The sequence below is a fragment of the Nannobrachium achirus genome (genome assembly GCF_963921795.1).
Source record: "Nannobrachium achirus genome assembly, chromosome: 18".
NCBI lineage: Eukaryota > Metazoa > Chordata > Actinopteri > Myctophiformes > Myctophidae > Nannobrachium > Nannobrachium achirus.
The window spans coordinates 509,933-534,408 of record NC_137825.1 but is presented as its reverse complement, the minus strand read 5'-3'; the positions used below and the strand labels follow the sequence as shown (position 1 = coordinate 534,408).

At 39.7% G+C, this 24,476-nt stretch overlaps 1 protein-coding gene across 1 annotated transcript in view; it reads right to left on the bottom strand.

The window, feature by feature from the left end:
• Positions 1 to 24,476, bottom strand: part of LOC308303859 (transient receptor potential cation channel subfamily M member 4-like) — a gene marked incomplete at both ends in the record, with an annotated part of 99,984 nt that overhangs the window by 1,347 nt on the left and 74,161 nt on the right. The window contains 4 exons of the mRNA XM_080748358.1: positions 2,625 to 2,716; positions 5,413 to 5,732; positions 7,602 to 7,786; positions 7,972 to 8,140. Of these exons, the coding sequence (XP_080604484.1) occupies positions 2,625 to 2,716; positions 5,413 to 5,732; positions 7,602 to 7,786; positions 7,972 to 8,140 (766 nt within the window). The remainder of the gene's footprint in view (positions 1 to 2,624; positions 2,717 to 5,412; positions 5,733 to 7,601; positions 7,787 to 7,971; positions 8,141 to 24,476) is intronic.

The following is a 24,476-nucleotide window of genomic DNA, read 5'->3' as shown; positions in this document are numbered from 1 at the left end:
CACAACACACTCTGTCAACACAACACAACACACTCTGTCAACACAACACAACACACGCTGTCAACACAACACAACACACTCTGTCAACACAACACAACACACGCTGTCAACACAACACAACACAACACACTCTGTCAACACAACACAACACAATGTCAACACAACACAACACAACACACTCTGTCAACACAACACAACACACTCTGTCAACACAACACAACACACCCTGTCAACACAACACAACACACTCTGTCAACACAACACAACACACTCTGTCAACACAACACAACACACGCTGTCAACACAACACAACACACTCTGTCAACACAACACAACACAATGTCAACACAACACAACGCAACACACTCTGTCAACACAACACAACACAATGTCAACACAACACAACACACCCTGTCAACACAACACAACACAATGTCAACACAACACAACACAACACAACACATTCTGTCAACACAACACAACACAACACACTCTGTCAACACAACACAACACACTCTGTCAACACAACACAACACACGCTGTCAACACAACACAACACAACACACTCTGTCAACACAACACAACACAATGTCAACACAACACAACACAACACACTCTGTCAACACAACACAACACAATGTCAACACAACACAACACACCCTGTCAACACAACACAACACAATGTCAACACAACACAACACAACACAACACACTCTGTCAACACAACACAACACAACACACTCTGTCAACACAACACAACACACTCTGTCAACACCACAACACAACACACTCTGTCAACACAACACAACACACTCTGTCAACACAACACAACACACTCTGTCAACACAACACAACACACGCTGTCAACACAACACAACACAACACACTCTGTCAACACAACACAACACAATGTCAACACAACACAACACAACACACTCTGTCAACACAACACAACACAATGTCAACACAACACAACACACCCTGTCAACACAACACAACACAATGTCAACACAACACAACACAACACAACACACTCTGTCAACACAACACAACACAACACACTCTGTCAACACAACACAACACACTCTGTCAACACCACAACACAACACACTCTGTCAACACAACACAACACAACACAACACAACACACTCTGTCAACACAACACAACACACTCTGTCAACACAACACAACACAACACAACACAACACAACACAACACAACACACTCTGTCAACACAACACAACACAACACAACACAACACAACACAACACAACACACTGTCAACACAACACAACACAACACACTGTCAACACCACAACACAACACACTCTGTCAACACAACACAACACAGTTCACTACAACACAACACAACACACTCTGTCAACACAACACAACACAGTTCACTACAACACAACACAACACAACACAACACAATGTCAACACAACACAACACAGTTCACTACAACAGGGGTCTTCAACAGGGGGTCCGGGACCCCTAGGGGGTCCTCAGAGTTACTACAGGGGGTCCTTCAAATCTTTGTGACTTTTTTATATTAAGCACTTATACCCTGGCGTCCATATTCTGGGAACTTTAGCCAAAAATAGCCGATCTACAAGCTCACAACGCCTCGCGCTGCGAGGCGTTGTGAGCTTGTAGATCGGCTATTTTTGGCTAAGAGGTTTAGTGTAGAGGAGAAAAAGAGCAGACTAAGTACAGAGTGAAAGGTAAAGTTTATTAAGTATTGACGGTTCAAGTGGTTAAATATCTGAAAACACAAATTGACATGAATCCAAAATACACTGATGACTGTGCTGTCAAACAATTAAACTATGTGGAATCTATGATAAGGTTGTGGGGGTCCCTGCTTCATCTCTCTCTCAACTAAGGGGTCCTTGGCCTGAAAACGTTGAAGACCCCTGCACTACAATACAACACATACAATACAATACAAAACAGAACAGAACAACGCAGCACAACGAAACGCAACGCAACACACTTCACTATAATACCAGTAAGACTCCCTAATCGGGAGATAAGCGACCGTCAGGTCGCAGCGTGATTTTAGGCCAAAATGTGTAGAAGCAGTGTCCAAAAATGTGTTTGAAAAAAATCGGCCTGATGGTGGTGCTAAATGGGACAGATCCATGTTGATGAGATGAACACAACACAACACAACACACTTCACTATAATACACTATACACAACACAAGACATTTCAGTAACAGAAAGTTACTCTTGTCACTTTGTACTTGAGTTAAAGCAATGGATGTAGTGACATTCTGGCAATTAAAAAAAAAATCAAAGCATTTCCAGAGGTTTTCAACAAGTATGAATAATAGAGAAAATAGTAGATCTACTGAGCTTGTAGATAGATAGATTTTAAGTGGTACTGTACACTTTAAGCATAATTCTGCCTTTCCTAGAAATGTAGCCAAATGTACTACAATGTAGTCAAACATAGAATATTTGTCTTGCGTTGCAGTGAAAGTCATAAATATCCAAACATACAAATACTCAAGTACGGTACGGTACGGTACGGTACGGTACGGTACGGTACGGTGCAGTACAGTACAGTACAGTACAGTACAGTATTATTGTCCACCTCTGGTCATTATCATCTTACTTGTCAGAAATCTGCTTCATCCTCTCAGAGTCACTGCTTCTCTCTGGGTTCTGGGCTGTGAGGAACTTCTGCTTCTGCTCCGTCTCCCATTCCTATGAAGTATGAAGAGAAGGAAGCTATGAACACCATCTACATCTGTTTAATTTAAGTTTCATTCTATCTCACCCAATTCCCCTTCCTGCCGACATATAGTGACCACCCCTACAGTCTCTGTCATAAGAACAGAGAGGGAGCAGGCCCGCGTGAAGTCATTCAGTTCCATCTAGCTTAGCTTGGGAATGCATTTAGTTAAATGTAACACACAGGGTTGTTAAGTAACGGATTACATGTAACGGGATTACGTAATCAGATTACAAAAAACAGGTAACTTGTAAAGTCTCAGGTTACATTTTAAAATGTGTAATCTGGATTACAGTAACGGATCTGAATGATGGGGGTTACACGCTGGATTACGTTCTCCCCTTGCCCTCATCAATTTTACACATAAGTTATAACACCAAACAATAAAATAATCAAGTCGAATCAGCGTAAAGTACTGCCACTTTGCTTAAGTAAAATTCTGTTGTCCTTTTCCTAATTTCATAGGCTCAATATTCTTGTCTAGTTATCAATGGTAAAACTTGTTTTATTTAATTAAAGAGAGTTTTGCTAAAAAGTAAATCCAAAAGTAACTGAAAGTAACTAGTAGTTACTTTTTAAATTGTGATAATCAGATTACGTTACTGACTACATTTTCTTTGCAAGTAACTTGTAACTGTAGGGGATTCCTTTTTAAAAGTAACCCTAACAACCCTAACACAATCAAGAACTACACTTTCCCTTCCCTTCTGGTCCCCTCTCCACACGCTGTGGAGACATAAAAAATCCAAATGGTTGTCGCACACACACACACACACACACACACACACACACACACACACACACACACACACACACACACACACACACACACACACACAAGCACACACACACACACACACACACACACACACACACACACACACACACACACACACACACACACACACACACAGTAGCCACACAACTGATACCAGCCAACAGGATATATAGAGTGATTTCTTGTTTACCAACAATGAGATTTCACCTGCCTTCATACAATCATTCAGTTCCCAACAGATCCCCAAACCTGTGAGTCTGTAGTTCTAATGGAAGCTAGGGAGTGAGTCTGTAGTTCTAATGGAAGCTAGGGAGTGAGTCTGTAGTTCTAATGGAAGCTAGGGAGTGAGTCTGTAGTTCTAATGGAAGCTAGGGAGTGAGTCTGTAGTTCTAATGGAAGCTAGGGAGTGAGTCTGTAGTTCTAATGGAAGCTAGGGAGAGAGTCTGTAGTTCTAATGGAAGCTAGGGAGTGAGTCTGTAGTTCTAATGGAAGCTAGGGAGTGAGTCTGTAGTTTTAATGGAAGCTAGGGAGTGAGTCTGTAGTTCTAATGGAAGCTAGGGAGTGAGTCTGTAGTTCTAATGGAAGCTAGGGAGTGAGTCTGTAGCTCTAATGGAAGCTAGGGAGTGAGTCTGTAGTTCTAATGGAAGCTAGGGAGTGAGTCTGTAGTTCTAATGGAAGCTAGGGAGTTAGTCTGTAGTTCTAATGGAGGCTAGGGAGTGAGTCTGTAGTTCTAATGGAGGCTAGGGAGTGAGTCTGTAGTTCTAATGGAAGCTAGGGAGTGAGTCTGTAGTTCTAATGAAAGCTAGGGAGTGAGTCTGTAGTTCTAATGGAAGCTAGGGAGTGAGTCTGTAGCTCTAATGGAAGCTAGGGAGTGAGTCTGTAGTTCTAATGGAAGCTAGGGAGTGAGTCTGTAGTTCTAATGGAAGCTAGGGAGTGAGTCTGTAGTTCTAAGTGCAACAGGGAGTTTATTCCACAGTTTGGGGGCCAGGAGGGAGAAGAGTCTAGGATGAGTGGATCGTTGTCCTGGGGTTTTTAGTGAGGGTTCTGTCAGCATCCCTGTGTTGGCTGATCTGAGTGAACGGTTGGGGGTGTAGAGATCTCCATATACAGTAGGTACAGTATATTAGAGTTCTCAAATTCTGCCCGAACCCGACCATACCCGAACCCGACCAACATTTAGGGTAGGGTAGGGCCTAAAATGTATGCTAATTAGTCGGGCCGGGTAGGGCCTAGGGCTCAATGAAAAAAGAAAATATTCGTTTTTATTATTTTATTACTATTACTATATGATAGACCTGACCATACCCGACCCGAAGTTTTCGGGCCGGGTAGGGCCTAAAATGTCTGCCAACTAGTAGGGCCGGGTAGGGCCTCGGGCCTGCCCAGTTAGGGCCCATTTAGGGCGGGGTCTTAATTATCAGGCCCGTTGAGAACTCTACAGTATATACAGTAGGTACAGAATGGGTATTAAAGGGACAATGACGTGTACTGATGACATCAGGGATCTGATGTCATCAAGACATGAGGTGTCACACCTCAGCGTGACATGTGACGGACGGAAGGACGGACCGGCATGATCTGCTCTGTTTTGGTTTTCATACTAAATAGCGACCCTAAATAATAAACCTTGTTCCAATGGAGCCAATGTACTAATAATTTTCATTATTTGAATATTCATAAAATCCACTTAACAACAAAAAACACACACAAACAAAAAAGCAGAACAACAAGTTCACAATGCGTTGCAACGCTGTGCGTTGTGAGCTTGCAGGTTGGCTATTTGTGTGACACTAGTATGGTGAAGTATCACACAGACATTCATTTACATTATTTACTATATATATATATATATATATATATATATATATACAGGTATATAGGTATTCTGACCTGGAATGACGGCTCGATGGACGTCAGAGGGAGTTCCTTATGAAGTGGACACCCAGTGGACTGACAGGCAGAGCACAGGTTATAGTTAGGACACTCTGTACACTGATACCTGGTCCCCACGATAGGCTTCACCTGACAGCCCTTACAACGCACACGAGGGGTCAGGATGGACCTCAGAGGATGTTCCTTATGAACCCCAGTGGACTGACAGGCAGAGCACAGGTCATAGTTAAGACACACTGTGCACTTATACCTGATCCCCACGATAGGCTTCACCTGACAGCCGTCACAACTCACACCAGGGTGCTGGATGTTAGGATCTGGCAAACAAAACAATAGAAAAGTATTAGTATGAATGAACTGTGTATAAAACTAGAGAACAGCTCCCTGGAGCACAGGTCTCCACCAGGCCAGGTAGCTAAACTTATGTCATCTTTGACCCAGTTGGTACGTGTGTTTCATGGCTAATGTGTTCATGATCTGAAGCATTTTGTTCTAAATAGAACCATCGTGCAAACTTTGGAAGCAAATCTTAATCTGGATCATAGACTGTACAAAGAAAAAATAAAAGATGATAGACTGCTTTGTGCTCTGCTCCCACCTCCACCTGTGGCTCTGTTTCTAAGATTCCCTTAACTCATCTGCTGCCATTTAACAATACCTTCGTACTCCAATCCTGCCATGAGTCTCCATAGACTTCCATGTAATCAGTAGTGCACGGATAATGCACACCCATGCCTAGATCATGCACCACGTGTGTCCACATTGCTCACAGCTTTCAAACAAAAAAATCAGAATGGAAATCCGTTCAGGCATTCATGAGTTAACAGCCACTATGTTTTCCTATAATGTAAACAAAAATGGCTGCCATGCTTGAAAGATGGGGTTGCTATGGGGGTTAAACATGCGATTTCGCGATCGCTATCATGCCTACTATCGTTTTTCGGGTCAAAAAAAAAATTTTTTTTAATTTTTTTTTTTTTTTTGATTTTTTTTTTTTTTTTTTTTTCAAAATTCTCGGGTTCCTCGGGCGTGGCAGGGTGGTACATCGCGAAATTCTCGGGTTCCTCGTTTTTGGCAGCAAATGATTAAGAGGGTCTGTTTCATTACATTCACTGTAAAATATAGTTGGCAAATCATTTATTATAATTCAGGCTTACAGGGAATGAATAAAAATTAAATATGTATGCTCTTTATATTATGCCCAATAAATATATTTATTTAATCCGAGAGTTGTCTGAACTACTACTTTCACCAGCAAAACATTATAATAAAATGTAATTAAATACTTTTGAAAAATATTGAAAATATTTAAAGAAAATATTTAGCAAAATATTACATTATGATATCATGATAATACTTATATACTTAAAGGAGCACTCCACCACTTATCAACCTATGTTCATATAATTGGTCCTCACTCAAAAATAGCTTTTTTTTTTCTTTTTTTTTTCTCTCTTTTTTTTCTGTGGGCAGGTCAGAAACCCATCGTCTTGTGACATCATCGATTGCCAATCCAGCTTATAGAAACTGCAGGCTTTCTATTCCTGAAAAGTTGCAATTTTAAAGTGGAAGCCATTGTTCTCGCGATAATAAAAATCTAAATATTTTTTTTTCTAAAATATTGATAATTTTCTTCTTTTTTTGGGGGTAAAATGATGATGTCACAAGACGATGGATTCTGAACTTCCCACAGCTCTCCTAGGAGACTTGGACTGAGTAGAAAATAATTGTGATATTTTATCATGAACATTAATGAGGACCTATTATATGAAGACAGGTTGAAAAGTGGTGAACATTTTAATATTACAATATATTGTGGGACATAGGGAGGGTGAATCTTTCTCTTTTATCATGTGGGGCATTGTTTTTTTTTTTTTTTTCGTTTTTCCCAGTCAGATGGAGGTCATTGGTATTTCATATCAGCACACGCACGTGTTCTCCAGGATTCTCTTTTTAAAACTAGACCCGTCCCTTAGCCAGCTGTAGGGGCACCTAAACATTTTTGTTTCTAGTTTTCAATGTAATGTTTGGTAGATTTATTTTTTCAAAAATTATTCAGCTGGAATTAATTAAAATGTATGCATTATTGTTCACATTTTGTTACAGACTTCAACCAGTGGTCAAATCACAAATAACCTTTCCCTAAAGATAGAAGATTAAATCATGTTTTTTATTCTAATACTGACCGTTTGGTGTGGAAAGTTGAGACTGGTTGGTTCCACAACAGCGATGCTTGCAGAAGAGATAAATGTAGGAGAGGATGATGAATGGAGGAGCCAAAGCAGGACGGTCCTTGAACTCCTTCACAAGCTTGTAGTGCTGGATCCTCCAGTAAGTTTTACTATCAGAATCCACCTTGCTGAAAGTGTTGCTGCATGGAGGGGTGAAGGCACATAAACAACAAACTATTAAATCAAACCACTACATAACTAAGATGATAGGAAGGTGATGACATGTATGATGTAAGATCAGAGATGATGAGAGGAGAGAAGAGCTGAGTTCAGGAAACAAAGAAGGGAAACAGAGAGAGTGACAGACAGAAGGCTGGTTCTCTACCTGAGGATGGCGATCAGCAGGTTGATGAGCAGGATGTTGGTGACCAGCAGGAAAACCACCAGCAGAACGACCACCATCCAGTTGTTGAACTCACTCCTGCATGGCTCAGTGAAGTCATCTACCAGTGTCATGTTGGTGGTGCAGTTCTGCTCCCACACTTTGCCATAGACTGTATACAAATATGGGGAAAAAAGGGATTGTGACGCCACCCACTGGTTTCCAAATACCCGTTTTGAAGCCCCTTGCGAGTGCAACCTCAACCAGTTTAGTTTAATTTAGTTTAGCTTAGCTTATTTTTTAATACAGCATTGGTTTTCAACTTAAGCAGTGTTGGTTATCGTTACTTTAAAAAAATATTTGTTAAGTTACAGCGTTATTGCCATTAAAAACTAGTCTGTTACATTACAGCGTTATCTTCTGAGAAAAGTACATTGTTAGATTACTTTCCCATAACAACAATTAAAACCCAGTTGCAAGGACGTTTGGTAAACTAAGGCCACATTCTCATATGTAATTCGGTATACTCAGTGCAAATGGGAGGGGTGAAGTTGTCACGTTTTTTTTGAGGTTCGGTGAAATTGAGAACCGGAGCGCACGTCGTGTGGCGCGGGGCGGAACAAGTGGTCACTTTGATCCACAACAAAGGCAACAACAACGTAGCGTTGGCCCACGGAGGTTAGGGTTAGGTTTAGGGTTAGGGTTAGGGTTAGGCATAGTTTTACTGAGGTTAAGGTTAGGGTTAGGGTTAGAGTTAGGCATAGTAAGCTAATGGCTAAACACAGCCGAGCTAGGCTAGTAAATAAACAAGGAAAGAGAGTCGCAAACGAGTGACGTCAGCACCTACACTAGTGAATGGCTGTTGTCACCATCTGGTGGTGATTGGTGTGTGGTGAACGACAAAACGAGTGCTCTTACCACAATCTAACTGAGTTACCCAATCTAACTGTAACATATATATTGTGGCAGAGCCCCTGGGTGTCACCGTCTCACTCTGGCCCAAGTAGGCAACTCACCACAGCTGAGGAGAGAGGAACCAACCCTAACCCTAACCCAACTCACCACAGCTGAGGAGAGAGGAACCAACGGGCTGCAGCTGTGGCTCGTTACCAGCCCAGCATAAAAACCCTCACAGCCCACACTTCTGGTTGGACAGTCGAAAGGACAACACATGCAGAGAAACAGAGAAGCATCTATGCCAGATTTTCTCACCCTGCTATTTTCTTTCCTCCAGATTCCGAAGCAGCCAGTGACGGGGAGCCTTGGAGCCGAAGCTCCAACCCTCTGCCCCTTTACCCCTGGCTGACTACTAACTCAGACCCCTACGATCTACTTTTTTCACCCTGCTCCTAGACCCCAGGCCGGCCTTTATTTTCATTAAACGTGCCTACGGGCTTCACTCTGCCTTTGTGTCTGTGTCTCTGTGTACTACTAGCCCTGGTGGCTTCCCTAACCGTGCCACAATATACAGTATATAGCCGGGGACCCAGTCACCAAAATGGGAGGGGACCTGTGATTTTCTGCCGTACTTTTTATTTCTGTTGTATCTATTAGTTTGGTCATTATGGTCCACAGGAACATCGCGAAAAAAAGTTATGGCCATTTGTATATTAACTGTCCAGTACACAGGAACAGAAACATATTAAAAAAAGAAAAACAACTGCTTTAAGTAGCATGTGAGGGGTCTAACTAGGGGTTCTTCATGATTCTGAATCCATTGCAAGCATTTGTCTTGCATGAAAAACATTCCCTGGGCTACATTTCGGCCCCAGAAAACTGTGAAAAGCGATGAGTAATCACAAATGCTTGCAATGGATTCAGAATCATGAAGAACCCCTAGTTTGACCCCTCACATGCTACTTAAAGTGCAGGTGTCATGATTTTCCCCTCTATAAAACATGATTATCTACTATTATGATTATACTAGGAGGAAGAATTTTTCCAAAAAAGTGTACAGAAAGAGTTAAAATTATGTTTTTATGTGGCCACACCCACCAGTTTATTGGTATGCGTGGTTGTCATGGTGGGTGGTGACCCAGCTGAAGTTAGCCACACCCACGTGTGTTGGGTGAATGATAATTAGGGGAGGGGTTGATTATATGATGTAATAAGTATGGGTGTTTTTGGAACGGCACCTCTGACCCAGCAGGTGGCAGCCTGCTGGGTCTAAAAACCCAAATAAAAAGAGAATGCATAATTTCTCATAACAACCACACCAGGGGGTCTAATGAAGTACTGTCAACCTCCTAGACACATGAAAACCAGAAAAAGTACAAAACTATGGCATCACCTCTTTAAAGAAGATTTTAACTTTTTAACTCATCCCCTGCTTATGACGAGCTTGACGGGCTATATTTATGGGTCCACTCTGCTTATGACGAGTATGACGAGTTATCAAAATGCTGTAATAACTATAAAACAAAAAAGTATGATCGCCGATTCGCCGTCCATAGCGCTCTATGGAAGGGCCCTATTCACAAAAAACGGATCTGGATGTTCCAAACCGGAAATGGGGGGGCGGGACAACGACGCCTGTATCCTGTCTGCCGAAATGCCATCCGGTTCAATGTTATGCAACATCCACGTGGCGCTCAATCGGTTTCGCTTTGGGCAATGGAAGGCTGTTGTGTTTTGTTGCTTACCGTGACTGGATCGTATTGTAAATGCAATCGGTCAACCATCGCGCAATGGATTTGCGCGCGCGCCCACGTTAAAGGTAGGCAAAATCCTGGCGGTGTGGACCATTAGAAGGGTCTTAAAAATAGCGGTGGGTGAGGTTAAAATACTTTTTCTGTTCCTGTGTAGTGTTGTCAATGGGACAGTGAATATACAAATGTCCCTACCTTTTTTTTTCGCGATGTTTCTTGCAGAGCAGACCTCTCATTCTGACCAAACGAAAAAAAAGTACGGCAAGACATCACAGGTCCTACCCTATTCCTTGAGCTTTTGGGCTTGTGGGTCCCTGACTAATATTTGTGCAGAGGAGAACGTCGCTCTCTCTTATCTCTCTCTCTCTCTGCAGTCTCCACCCTCCCTCCCTCTCTCTCCGCACGTAATATGTGTCACCGTATATGGCACAGAGAGAGAGAGAGAGAGAGGGAGAGAGAGAAAGAAAAAGAGACAGACATGAAAACTGTTACACTCCTTTAACTTGTAGGCTACATATTTTGTACCGATTGTATTGTATTGTATTGTATTGTATTGTATTGTATTGTATTGTGTGCACTTCTGCTTTGCCAATGTAAAGTGTTTTCTCATGCCAATAAAGCCCTCCTCTGCGGAGGGAGCAGCGGTCAGAAATCATGAGGGGACAGACAGGCGCTAATGGTCAGAAAATCTACCACAATGTTTGCCTGCATTTGAGGAGGACGCATTCACACCAACAGTGAACCGTATGCTGTAGTGAATTGAAACCACAGTTTTTTGGGGGATTTGCATTTGTTTCTTTGATTCGCAAAAGTATACGGATGCGTCTTCTCTCAGTGTGAATGCAGCATTACACTATGTAATACGTTGTCTCTCAACCTATATCATGTTGCACATGTGCGAAAAATTAATATAGGCCTACTAAACAAGACTGTAACGGTGCATGCATCTCTCATTCTCTCTCTCTCCCTATTGTTCTCGCTGCCTGTGTGATTTATATTTCATCCTTCAACATGCAATACAAATCAGACTTGTCTGCCTTCTGCAAGTCTCGGCTGCCTCGGCTGTAAACCTTTAGTAATAAAAATGCACCCAGTAGCAAGGGACACTTCATTAAGCAGAAAGCATGGAAATAATAATATCTTACAGACGAGCTGATCGTCTTTAAAAGGTAAGTTGCACTCCACACATCCATAGATTGGTTTAATTCTCAGAAAAATGTATCTCTGATCAATAAAACTCTTCCTAAATAAACTCTATGGGATCTCAAACCTTTCCATATCTGTATCCTCATTTACAATATCAGGATCTATTCATATTCCACTATGCCACGCCTACAGGAACAACCCCTCATAAATATGCTAATATTCCACATCCATGTTATCAACATTTAGAACCCCCAATTGCAATATCAGACTATAAGCCTTATCAGGGCTCAACATTGTGAATAGGCCTGTAGCCTATGTTTTAATGTGGGCTATGTTTATTATCATTAGTTATGAATGAATTGCAATGTCAATATTGTAAACTAGTTTTGATATAATTTTACGATGTTTATATGATATAATAAATGTAATTGTGTTCTGTGCAAACTTTTTGAAAATAACAGCATTGTGTTCCTGATCTCTTCCTGGTATGTTGCCCAATCAGAGGCTTACTTGGTGCATGAAACCCTAAGCTGAGCCACCCTGGCCTCAATAGCCGATGAAAACGGCATGAACCTACAGACACCGGAAGTGGCGGAAGTGCTGCGGTTAACGGAAGTTACGTCATGCATTGCAGTCTGTTTACATAAAGATTGTGCGTACTATACCTACTACCTACTGATCCATGACAATAATACACACAGCAAAATATCCCCAAAGCCATATCCAAACTATAACAATTTTACTGATAATCAGTAAGAGGTTTTATTTTGAGCACAGTAGTGACAAATTAATAGCTTTCTCAGTACGTTTTTCTCTTTAGCAAAGTTACAAAGTTTTCCTTTTTTTAAGCACAGTACACATTTTTTTTTTTTAGCACAGTTTATTTTGAGCACTGTAGTGACAAATTAATATCTGTGCATTGTGCAAATGCAGGCTTTTCTCAGTACAAGATTGTCTTCATGCCTTTACTAGGTCTGACTTTATCCACCCTCCATGGCGGTTTCTCAATGTAAATGCTTGTCTCGACTTGCGTCCTTGTGAACTTGTGATACGTCATCAGTTGCTGCCCAAGTACTCTTCCAATCTCAAGTCTGCATTATGACCAAGTAGAGACCAAATTCCTGGATGTGAACTTGATCCTCCCACTTTACCGAGGATGCATCGGAGCTGACTTCTGTAGACTTTCCACAGCAAATGGCCCAGAATGCAACACGACCCGGATAGGACCGCCCACAAGAGAGCCAGCAAAAAACAAACCAGTATGGCTGACACAGACGGACCACAGTACATGTCCGAATATTTTTTTCGTTTTGCCACGGAGTGTCGTTTTATGATTTATTTTAGGCTTGAATGTTGTAAATTAACTTCAAACCGGTGCACCGAACGTGTGGACGCTTGAGTCGCCGCCAGCCGCCGCTAACCTTACTGCAGATGACCGGCCATCAGGACTACACTGTTCCAAGCAATTCCAAGCAAGAGGAATTCGTCCAGAGAAATATGCATGTGTTTATTCATATTTATTATTAACAGGGGTGTGTGAGTGTGTAGGGCCACTGTTTATAGGACTAAAGTTTCATTAATAGTTTTCACACCTCTTAACAAAAGCTGTCAACAATGTGTGTCAATGCGATATATGTAGGAATGGAATATGCATATGAATGGTCCATTGTGTGTCATGCTAAGTACAGTAGACAAATGGTCCATTGTGTGCCATGCATGCTAGTCCATTGTGACATGTGTGACATACAAGTACAGTAGATTGAAGCAGTCCAAAGATGTTTTGATAATGGATTCATGAACTCATTATTTAGCTTACGTCTGCAAGGTGTGTGACAGTTGGCTCCGTCCATAATCAGGTAAATAGAATAACATTATGCAGTATTGTGTTAATAAATAGGCCTACACATTAAAGAGGTTATCAGCAATTGTTTACTTCATGTCATATACAGTACAGTACATCATTCATGAATTTAATTCCTCTCCTCTTTCTTTCAATCCATCAATTTCATTCTGTTTAGCCTATATTTTGGAATAATCTCCTATACCTGTTTGTGTGCGATTTTGTCCAAAAGGCCACTTTATGTGTGTGAACGTAAGTTTTAACTTGTTTTGATATGGGTTAGTTAACATTATTCCAAACGAGCTCCCAGACCTTCAAAGATGCAGGCAGCAAGCTTCTCTCCTCACCTCCTCCTGGCTCCAACAGAGGTATGACATAACGGATGCAGGATGCGATAATGGAATAATAATAGCATACAGCATAGGTGGGCACAAAATGGCACCGCAATGTAAAAATTGCTGTTTTGTCAAAATGTTAAATGGAATATTTTATAAATGGTCTGAACTTTGTTTTTCATTGGATAGACTTTCTTATGGCATTATTGACAATGTGTCATAAATAATGCCACATTATAAATAATGCCAAATGAAAGGCTATCCAATGTAAAACAAAGATGAGTTCATAAAAGAATATGCTCCCCTTAGAATTTTAGCTGTGAGTGGCCAGTGATAATAACCTGCACTGCAGGCTACTGTGTCGATGTGTTTACAGTATGTAGCATTGCTCCATTGTTCTGGTGGCAATGCATTAGGGTCTACTAAGGCTCTCATAAATTATACAATCGGGCAGTAGCTGCCTATCATAATAAATGCCAAATTGTTTATTTATTTTCCTGGCTGATAGGCCTAACCCTACATTATAAGCATATTAACAAAAACGTTTTAACATTTGTATAATTATAGAGAATATAGGCTACGTTGTGGTTTTATGTCCTCACTAATTTGAATAGCTCTGGATTAAGAGCACCTGCTAAATGCCTATATTGTACATTGTAAACAGTGGTGTTTGTATAATATTTTTATATTGTAAAGTGCACGTGCCTATGCCTATTTTATGCTACAAAGAAACCTGATCTACAAACTAACAATGCTTTGCATTAAGACGAGTTGTTAGTTTATAGATCTGCTCTGGGCATATCCACACAGAGGACAAGCTGAGGTGGTGACGTCACCGAGTACGCTGCAGGAAGTACTGTTCCAATCCCAGAATCAGCGACGTGCGTCCTCCCGTCCTCGGAAGTTCTTACTCCCAAGGCGAACTACCAAGTCTGAACTACCAAGGACCCAAGTCTTCACTTACCAAGCATTCACATCGAGAAACAGCCCATGTGTCCGGCAAGGATTTCAGCCACTCCTGGAAGTTCTCGCGTTTCCGCGAGGCAGGTCTTAACTCAAGCCTGGTGGGTTTAGGAAACACGCAAAGAGTGTAGCTCTTAACTCGCTCTTAGGTGTCCTTTGTCAGAATCCATGTTTTTGTTTGGATATTGTTTATTTTACGAGCGCAACTGATGGGTCGGGAGAAGTAGAACAGTTTTTTCGCCAGCGGGGAATATGAAAAAACAATAACATCCGGTGAAATTCTCCCGGCGGTCTTGACCAGGCTTTTCTATTCGCAGATGAGTAAGCCTGGCTACGCGAAGCTAAAGGTCTGTACAGACCGGCGAATTAGCGAAAGCGACGTGAATAAGCGAACCAAAAAAGCGAAGTATTCACTATTCGCCTTTTTCCATACACACCAAAAAGTGTGGCGAATATGCATATAATATTCGCCTAAAAACGAGGGGGTGATTATCTGCCTGTAGCCACAGGAGAAAGGAGAGAGAGAGTGGAGAACGGACGGGGAAACAAATAAAACAATGGAAACTACATCCTCAAGTGATGATGACCTGGCCGTGGTTGTTAGCCTATTAAATAATAAAAAGAAAAAGAAGAATAGAAGTCTTCACCGGCGCACACAACCCATCACATCACAGAAGAGACACTTTCACCGTTCCCCCTCCGCTCCGCTCCCCCACAGACAGGCAACTCGCAGCAGCGGTGTAAAGTAACTAAAAGTACGTTTACTTGAGTAGCCTGTACTTGTAGGTATTTGTACTTGAGTCCAATTCCCAGTACTTTCCCTCTACTCCACTACATTTCGGATCCTATTGTATTTAATACCCAGCGATATATTTTAAAACATTAGTCTTTTTGCATATACATTAACAATAAAACATACATAAACCATGCTTTTACCAGTAGACATTCGAGTACTTTTTCCAAGCAGCCACACAGACGAGAGACACGGAAAAGAAACACTGTTCCCCTTGGCCTCAATGCAAAGCGAAGGTCCCTCGACCATATGCGCTCTCTCTCTGTAAGTAGGATAGAGTGAGCTTGATTTAATACAGAGAGAGGGAGGAGTTCACCAGCGAATGTTCGCTAAATTCGACATGAGCGAATAAAAAACAGACGCCTTTTCGCTTTTAGGAAATTCGCGTTTGGTGTGGATGCTTCCATTGACTTTATAAGGTTTTAAACAAAAAGCGAATTATACGCTAATTTGCTATTCAGCAATTCGCCCTCGGTATGGACGGACCTTAAGGCTGAGCAGATTTGTAGTTTGTTTTCCTACAGCGGCTTCCTGCTGCACTCCTGCAAATCTAGAAGGTTCTCCTTGAAATGTAATGTAAACTTCTGCATTGTGTTAGGGGCGGCATAGCTCAGGGGTAGAGAAACCGCCATTAGAGCACGAAGGGAGCACGAAAGGTTCCCAAATGGGTTCCCAGTTCGAATCCGGGCTCCCCCTGAGTTTATGTCGAAGGGTCCTTGAGCAAGATTCTGAACCCCTAATTGCTCCCGGTGAGCAGGTTGGTGCCTTGCATGGTTTCCTCCGCCATCGGTGTGTGAATGGGTGAATGTAATGCACAATCTATGTAAAGCGCCTTGGATAAAAGCCCTATATAAATGCACCATTTACCATTTTGTGTTGAATCACATTCAGGGATGTAGTGTGTGTGTGTGGGGGAGGGGCTTGATGTTTTACATTTAAAAACAACAAATTTGTAACAACAGCATCATATTGCGTTGTGCGACTTCAAGAGCTAATCTATCTATTGGTCGTGAACTTGTGATGTCAATGTGATGTCAGCTACAGTGAATGCTTTATAAGGACTACATAGAATGTAGAGGAAGAGGCGTTCCACGCACACTGGAGCCACTAGTTAACTGTAATAATATGCTCATCTCATGCAGCTCACTAGTTAACTGTAATAATATGCTCATCTCATGCAACTCACTACTAGTTAACTGTAATAATATGCTCATCTCATGCAGCTCACTAGTTAACTGTAATAATATGCTCATCTCATGCAGCTCACTAGTTAACTGTAATAATATGCTCATCTCATGCTGCTCACTAGTTAACTGTAATAATATGCTCATCTCATGCTGCTCACTAGTTAACTGTAATAATATGCTCATCTCATGCTGCTCACTACTAGTTAACTGTAATAATATGCTCATCTCATGCAGCTCACTAGTTAACTGTAATAATATGCTCATCTCATAAAGCTCACTAGTTAACTGTAATAATATGCTCATCTCATGCAGCTCACTAGTTAACTGTAATAATATGCTCATCTCATGCAGCTCACTAGTTAACTGTAATAATATGCTCATCTCATGCAGCTCACTAGTTAACTGTAATAATATGCTCATCTCATGGAGCTCACTACTAGTTAACTGTAATAATATGCTCATCTCATGCAGCTCACTATAGTTAACTGTAATAATATGCTCATCTCATGCAGCTCACTAGTTAACTGTAATAATATGCTCATCTCATGCAGCTCACTAGTTAACTGTAATAATATGCTAATCTCATGCAGCTCACTAGTTAACTGTAATAATATGCTCATCTCATGCAGCTCACTATAGTTAACTGTAATAATATGCTCATCTCATGCTGCTCACTACTAGTTAACTGTAATAATATGCTCATCTCATGCAGCTCACTATAGTTAACTGTAATAATATGCTCATCTCATGCAGCTCACTAGTTAACTGTAATAATATGCTCATCTCATGCAGCTCACTAGTTAACTGTAATAATATGCTCATCTCATGCAGCTCACTAGTTAACTGTAATAATATGCTCATCTCATGCAGCTCACTAGTTAACTGTAATAATATGCTCATCTCATGCAGCTCACTACTAGTTAACTGTAATAATATGCTCATCTCATGCTGCTCACTAGTTAACTGTAATAATATGCTCATCTCATGCAGCTCACTATAGTTAACTGTAATAATATGCTCATCTCATGCAGCTCACCATAGTTAACTGTAATAATATGCTCATCTCATGCAGCTCACTATAGTTAACTGTAATAATATGCTCATCTCATGCAGCTCACTATAGTTAACTGTAATAATATGCTCATCTCATGCTGCTCACTAGTTAACTGTAATAATATGCTCATCTCATGCAGCTCACTACTAGTTAACTGTAATAATATGCTCATCTCATGCAGCTCACTAGTTAACTGTAATAATATGCTCATCTCATGCAGCTCACTAGTTAACTGTAATAATATGCTCATCTCATGCTGCTCACTACTAGTTAACTGTAATAATATGCTCATCTCATGCAGCTCACTAGTTAACTGTAATAATATGCTCATCTCATGCAGCTCACTAGTTAACTGTAATAATATGCTCATCTCATGCAGCTCAATAGTTAACTGTAATAATATGCTCATCTCATGCAGCTCACTATAGTTAACTGTAATAATATGCTCATCTCATGCAGCTCACTAGTTAACTGTAATAATATGCTCATCTCATGCAGCTCACTATAGTTAACTGTAATAATATGCTCATCTCATGCAGCTCACTATAGTTAACTGTAATAATATGCTCGTCTCATGCAGCTCACTAGTTAACTGTAATAATATGCTCATCTCATGCAGCTCACTAGTTAACTGTAATAATATGCTCATCTCATGCAGCTCACTAGTTAACTGTAATAATATGCTCATCTCATGCAGCTCACTAGTTAACTGTAATAATATGCTCATCTCATGCAGCTCACTATAGTTAACTGTAATAATATGCTCATCTCATGCTGCTCACTACTAGTTAACTGTAATAATATGCTCATCTCATACAGCTCACTAGTTAACTGTAATAATATGCTCATCTCATGCAGCTCACTAGTTAACTGTAATAATATGCTCATCTCATGCAGCTCACTAGTTAACTGTAATAATATGCTCATCTCATGCTGCTCACTAGTTAACTGTAATAATATGCTCATCTCAGCTCACTAGTTAACTGTAATAATATGCTCATCTCAGCTCACTAGTTAACTGTAATAATATGCTCATCTCATGCAGCTCACTATAGTTAACTGTAATAATATGCTCATCTCATGCTGCTCACTATAGTTAATTGTAATAATATGCTCATCTCATGCAGCTCACTAGTTAACTGTAATAATATGCTCATCTCATGCAGCTCACTATAGTTAACTGTAATAATATGCTCATCTCATGCAGCTCACTAGTTAACTGTAATAATATGCTCATCTCATGCAGCTCACTAGTTAACTGTAATAATATGCTCATCTCATGCAGCTCACTATAGTTAACTGTAATAATATGCTCATCTCATGCAGCTCACTATAGTTAACTGTAATAATATGCTCATCTCATGCTGCTCACTACTAGTTAACTGTAATAATATGCTCATCTCATGCAGCTCACTATAGTTAACTGTAATAATATGCTCATCTCATGCAGCTCACTAGTTAACTGTAATAATATGCTCATCTCATGCAGCTCACTAGTTAACTGTAATAATATGCTCATCTCATGCAGCTCACTAGTTAACTGTAATAATATGCTCATCTCATGCAGCTCACTAGTTAACTGTAATAATATGCTCATCTCATGCAGCTCACTACTAGTTAACTGTAATAATATGCTCATCTCATGCTGCTCACTAGTTAACTGTAATAATATGCTCATCTCATGCAGCTCACTATAGTTAACTGTAATAATATGCTCATCTCATGCAGCTCACTATAGTTAACTGTAATAATATGCTCATCTCATGCTGCTCACTAGTTAACTGTAATAATATGCTCATCTCATGCAGCTCACTACTAGTTAACTGTAATAATATGCTCATCTCATGCAGCTCACTAGTTAACTGTAATAATATGCTCATCTCATGCAGCTCACTAGTTAACTATAATAATATGCTCATCTCATGCTGCTCACTACTAGTTAACTGTAATAATATGCTCATCTCATGCAGCTCACTAGTTAACTGTAATAATATGCTCATCTCATGCAGCTCACTAGTTAACTGTAATAATATGCTCATCTCATGCAGCTCACTAGTTAACTGTAATAATATGCTCATCTCATGCAGCTCACTATAGTTAACTGTAATAATATGCTCATCTCATGCAGCTCACTAGTTAACTGTAATAATATGCTCATCTCATGCAGCTCACTACTAGTTAACTGTAATAATATGCTCATCTCATGCTGCTCACTACTAGTTAACTGTAATAATATGCTCATCTCATGCAGCTCACTAGTTAACTGTAATAATATGCTCATCTCATGCAGCTCACTAGTTAACTGTAATAATATGCTCATCTCATGCAGCTCACTAGTTTACTGTAATAATATGCTCATCTCATGCAGCTCACTATAGTTAACTGTAATAATATGCTCATCTCATGCAGCTCATTAGTTAACTGTAATATTAATAATATGCTCATCTCATGCAGCTCACTACTAGTTAACTGTAATACTATGCTCATCTCATGCAGCTCACTATAGTTAACTGTAATTATATGCTCATCTCATGCAGCTCACTATAGTTAACTGTAATAATATGCTCATCTCATGCAGCTCACTATAGTTAACTGTAATAATATGCTCATCTCATGCAGCTCACTAGTTAACTGTAATAATATGCTAATCTCATGCAGCTCACTAGTTAACTGTAATAATATGCTCATCTCATGCAGCTCACTAGTTAACTGTAATAATATGCTCATCTCATGCAGCTCACTAGTTAACTGTAATAATATGCTCATCTCATGCAGCTCACTATAGTTAACTGTAATAATATGCTCATCTCATGCTGCTCACTACTAGTTAACTGTAATAATATGCTCATCTCATACAGCTCACTAGTTAACTGTAATAATATGCTCATCTCATGCAGCTCACTAGTTAACTGTAATAATATGCTCATCTCATGCAGCTCACTAGTTAACTGTAATAATATGCTCATCTCATGCTGCTCACTAGTTAACTGTAATAATATGCTCATCTCATGCAACTCACTAGTTAACTGTAATAATATGCTCATCTCATGCAGCTCACTAGTTAACTGTAATAATATGCTCATCTCATGCAGCTCACTAGTTAACTGTAATAATATGCTCATCTCATGCAGCTCACTAGTTAACTGTAATAATATGCTCATCTCATGCAGCTCACTAGTTAACTGTAATAATATGCTCATCTCATGCAGCTCACTAGTTAACTGTAATAATATGCTCATCTCATGCAGCTCACTAGTTAACTGTAATAATATGCTCATCTCATGCAGCTCACTAGTTAACTGTAATAATATGCTCATCTCATGCAGCTCACTAGTTAACTGTAATAATATGCTCATCTCATGCAGCTCACTATAGTTAACTGTAATAATATGCTCATCTCATGCAGCTCACTATAGTTAACTGTAATAATATGCTCATCTCATGCAGCTCACTAGTTAACTGTAATAATATGCTCATCTCATACAGCTCACTAGTTAACTGTAATAATATGCTCATCTCATGCAGCTCACTAGTTAACTGTAATAATATGCTCATCTCATGCAGCTCACTAGTTAACTGTAATAATATGCTCATCTCATGCAGCTCACTATAGTTAACTGTAATAATATGCTCATCTCATGCAGCTCACTATAGTTAACTGTAATAATATGCTCATCTCATGCAGCTCACTATAGTTAACTGTAATAATATGCTCATCTCATGCAGCTCACTAGTTAACTGTAATAATATGCTCATCTCATGCAGCTCACTAGTTAACTGTAATAATATGCTCATCTCATGCAGCTCACTAGTTAACTGTAATAATATGCTCATCTCATGCAGCTCACTATAGTTAACTGTAATAATATGCTCATCTCATGCTGCTCACTACTAGTTAACTGTAATAATATGCTCATCTCATGCTGCTCACTACTAGTTAACTGTAATAATATGCTAATCTCATGCAGCTCACTAGTTAACTGTAATAATATGCTCATCTCATGCAGCTCACTAGTTAACTGTAATAATATGCTCATCTCATGCAGCTCACTAGTTAACTGTAATAATATGCTCATCTCATGCAGCTCACTAGTTAACTGTAATAATATGCTCATCTCATGCAGCTCACTAGTTAACTGTAATAATATGCTCATCTCATGCAGCTCACTAGTTAACTGTAATAATATGCTCATCTCATGCAGCTCACTAGTTAACTGTAATAATATGCTCATCTCATGCAGCTCACTATAGTTAACTGTACTAATATGCTCATCTCATGCAGCTCACTATAGTTAACTGTAATAATATGCTCATCTCATGCAGCTCACTAGTTAACTGTAATAATATGCTCATCTCATACAGCTCACTAGTTAACTGTAATAATATGCTCATCTCATGCAGCTCACTAGTTAACTGTAATAATATGCTCATCTCATGCAGCTCACTAGTTAACTGTAATAATATGCTCATCTCATGCAGCTCACTATAGTTAACTGTAATAATATGCTCATCTCATGCAGCTCACTAGTTAACTGTAATAATATGCTCATCTCATGCAGCTCACTATAGTTAACTGTAATAATATGTGTTAGATATGAATTATTATACATAATTCTATGTTTGTGTTTGAGTCTCATATGACCATATAAGATATATATATGAACTGAACTCACAGTATAGAGACCACATTTTGTGGATACTGTAAAGCTCAGGCTAAAGATTACAGGTCATAATAACTTTAGACTATGAAATCATGATATACTGTATAAGTCACGAGTGGTGGAAAATAACCAGCACTACGTGGCACTTTCTTCCTGTTATTTCCTTGTTATGATATAGGAACAAATCAATGAGTTCCTACTACTTCCTTGTTATGATTTAGGAACAAATGAATAAGTTCCACGCTTCTTACTGTCATAAACTGTATGTCTTTATATACTGAATGTAACTTCCATTTTGGGAGAGAGAATTCTCGACCTGACCGCTATGGTTGGGGAGAGAGATTAGAACGCTACCACCAGGATGGCAGCCCACTGCTCTGTCTACCTTGTCTGTCTCTCTTCAATACAGCAATCTAAGATATACGTCCTTTGGTCTCTTTGTCTTATTTTAACTATGGATTTATAGATCCATATTTATCTTTAATAATTTATCTAATAATATGCTCATCTCATGCAGCTCACTAGTTAACTGTAATAATATGCTCATCTCATGCAGCTCACTAGTTAACTGTAATAATATGCTCATCTCATGCTGCTCACTACTAGTTAACTGTAATAATATGCTCATCTCATGCAGCTCACTAGTTAACTGTAATAATATGCTCATCTCATGCAGCTCACTAGTTAACTGTAATAATATGCTCATCTCATGCAGCTCACTAGTTAACTGTAATAATATGCTCATCTCATGCAGCTCACTATAGTTAACTGTAATAATATGCTCATCTCATGCAGCTCACTAGTTAACTGTAATAATATGCTCATCTCATGCAGCTCACTACTAGTTAACTGTAATAATATGCTCATCTCATGCAGCTCACTATAGTTAACTGTAATAATATGCTCATCTCATGCAGCTCACTATAGTTAACTGTAATAATATGCTCATCTCATGCTGCTCACTAGTTAACTGTAATAATATGCTCATCTCATGCAGCTCACTACTAGTTAACTGTAATAATATGCTCATCTCATGCAGCTCACTAGTTAACTGTAATAATATGCTCATCTCATGCAGCTCACTAGTTAACTGTAATAATATGCTCATCTCATGCTGCTCACTACTAGTTAACTGTAATAATATGCTAATCTCATGCAGCTCACTAGTTAACTGTAATAATATGCTCATCTCATGCAGCTCACTAGTTAACTGTAATAATATGCTCATCTCATGCAGCTCACTACTAGTTAACTGTAATAATATGCTCATCTCATGCAGCTCACTACTAGTTAACTGTAATAATATGCTCATCTCATGCAGCTCACTAGTTAACTGTAATAATATGCTCATCTCATGCAGCTCACTAGTTAACTGTAATAATATGCTCATCTCATGCTGCTCACTACTAGTTAACTGTAATAATATGCTAATCTCATGCAGCTCACTAGTTAACTGTAATAATATGCTCATCTCATGCAGCTCACTAGTTAACTGTAATAATATGCTCATCTCATGCAGCTCACTACTAGTTAACTGTAATAATATGCTCATCTCATGCAGCTCACTAGTTAACTGTAATAATATGCTCATCTCATGCAGCTCACTAGTTAACTGTAATAATATGCTCATCTCATGCAGCTCACTAGTTAACTGTAATAATATGCTCATCTCATGCAGCTCACTAGTTAACTGTAATAATATGCTCATCTCATGCAGCTCAGCAGAATGTGAGTGCGGCTTTAGTTTGATGAACCTAATATTAATATCACAACGTTTTCGACTGCATACAGAATGGACAGCATGGACCTCCGCTCTGGCTCTGGAAACCAGAGCCCTGTAAGACTTGGTAATGAAAAGCACTGAAACCAGAGCCCTGTAAG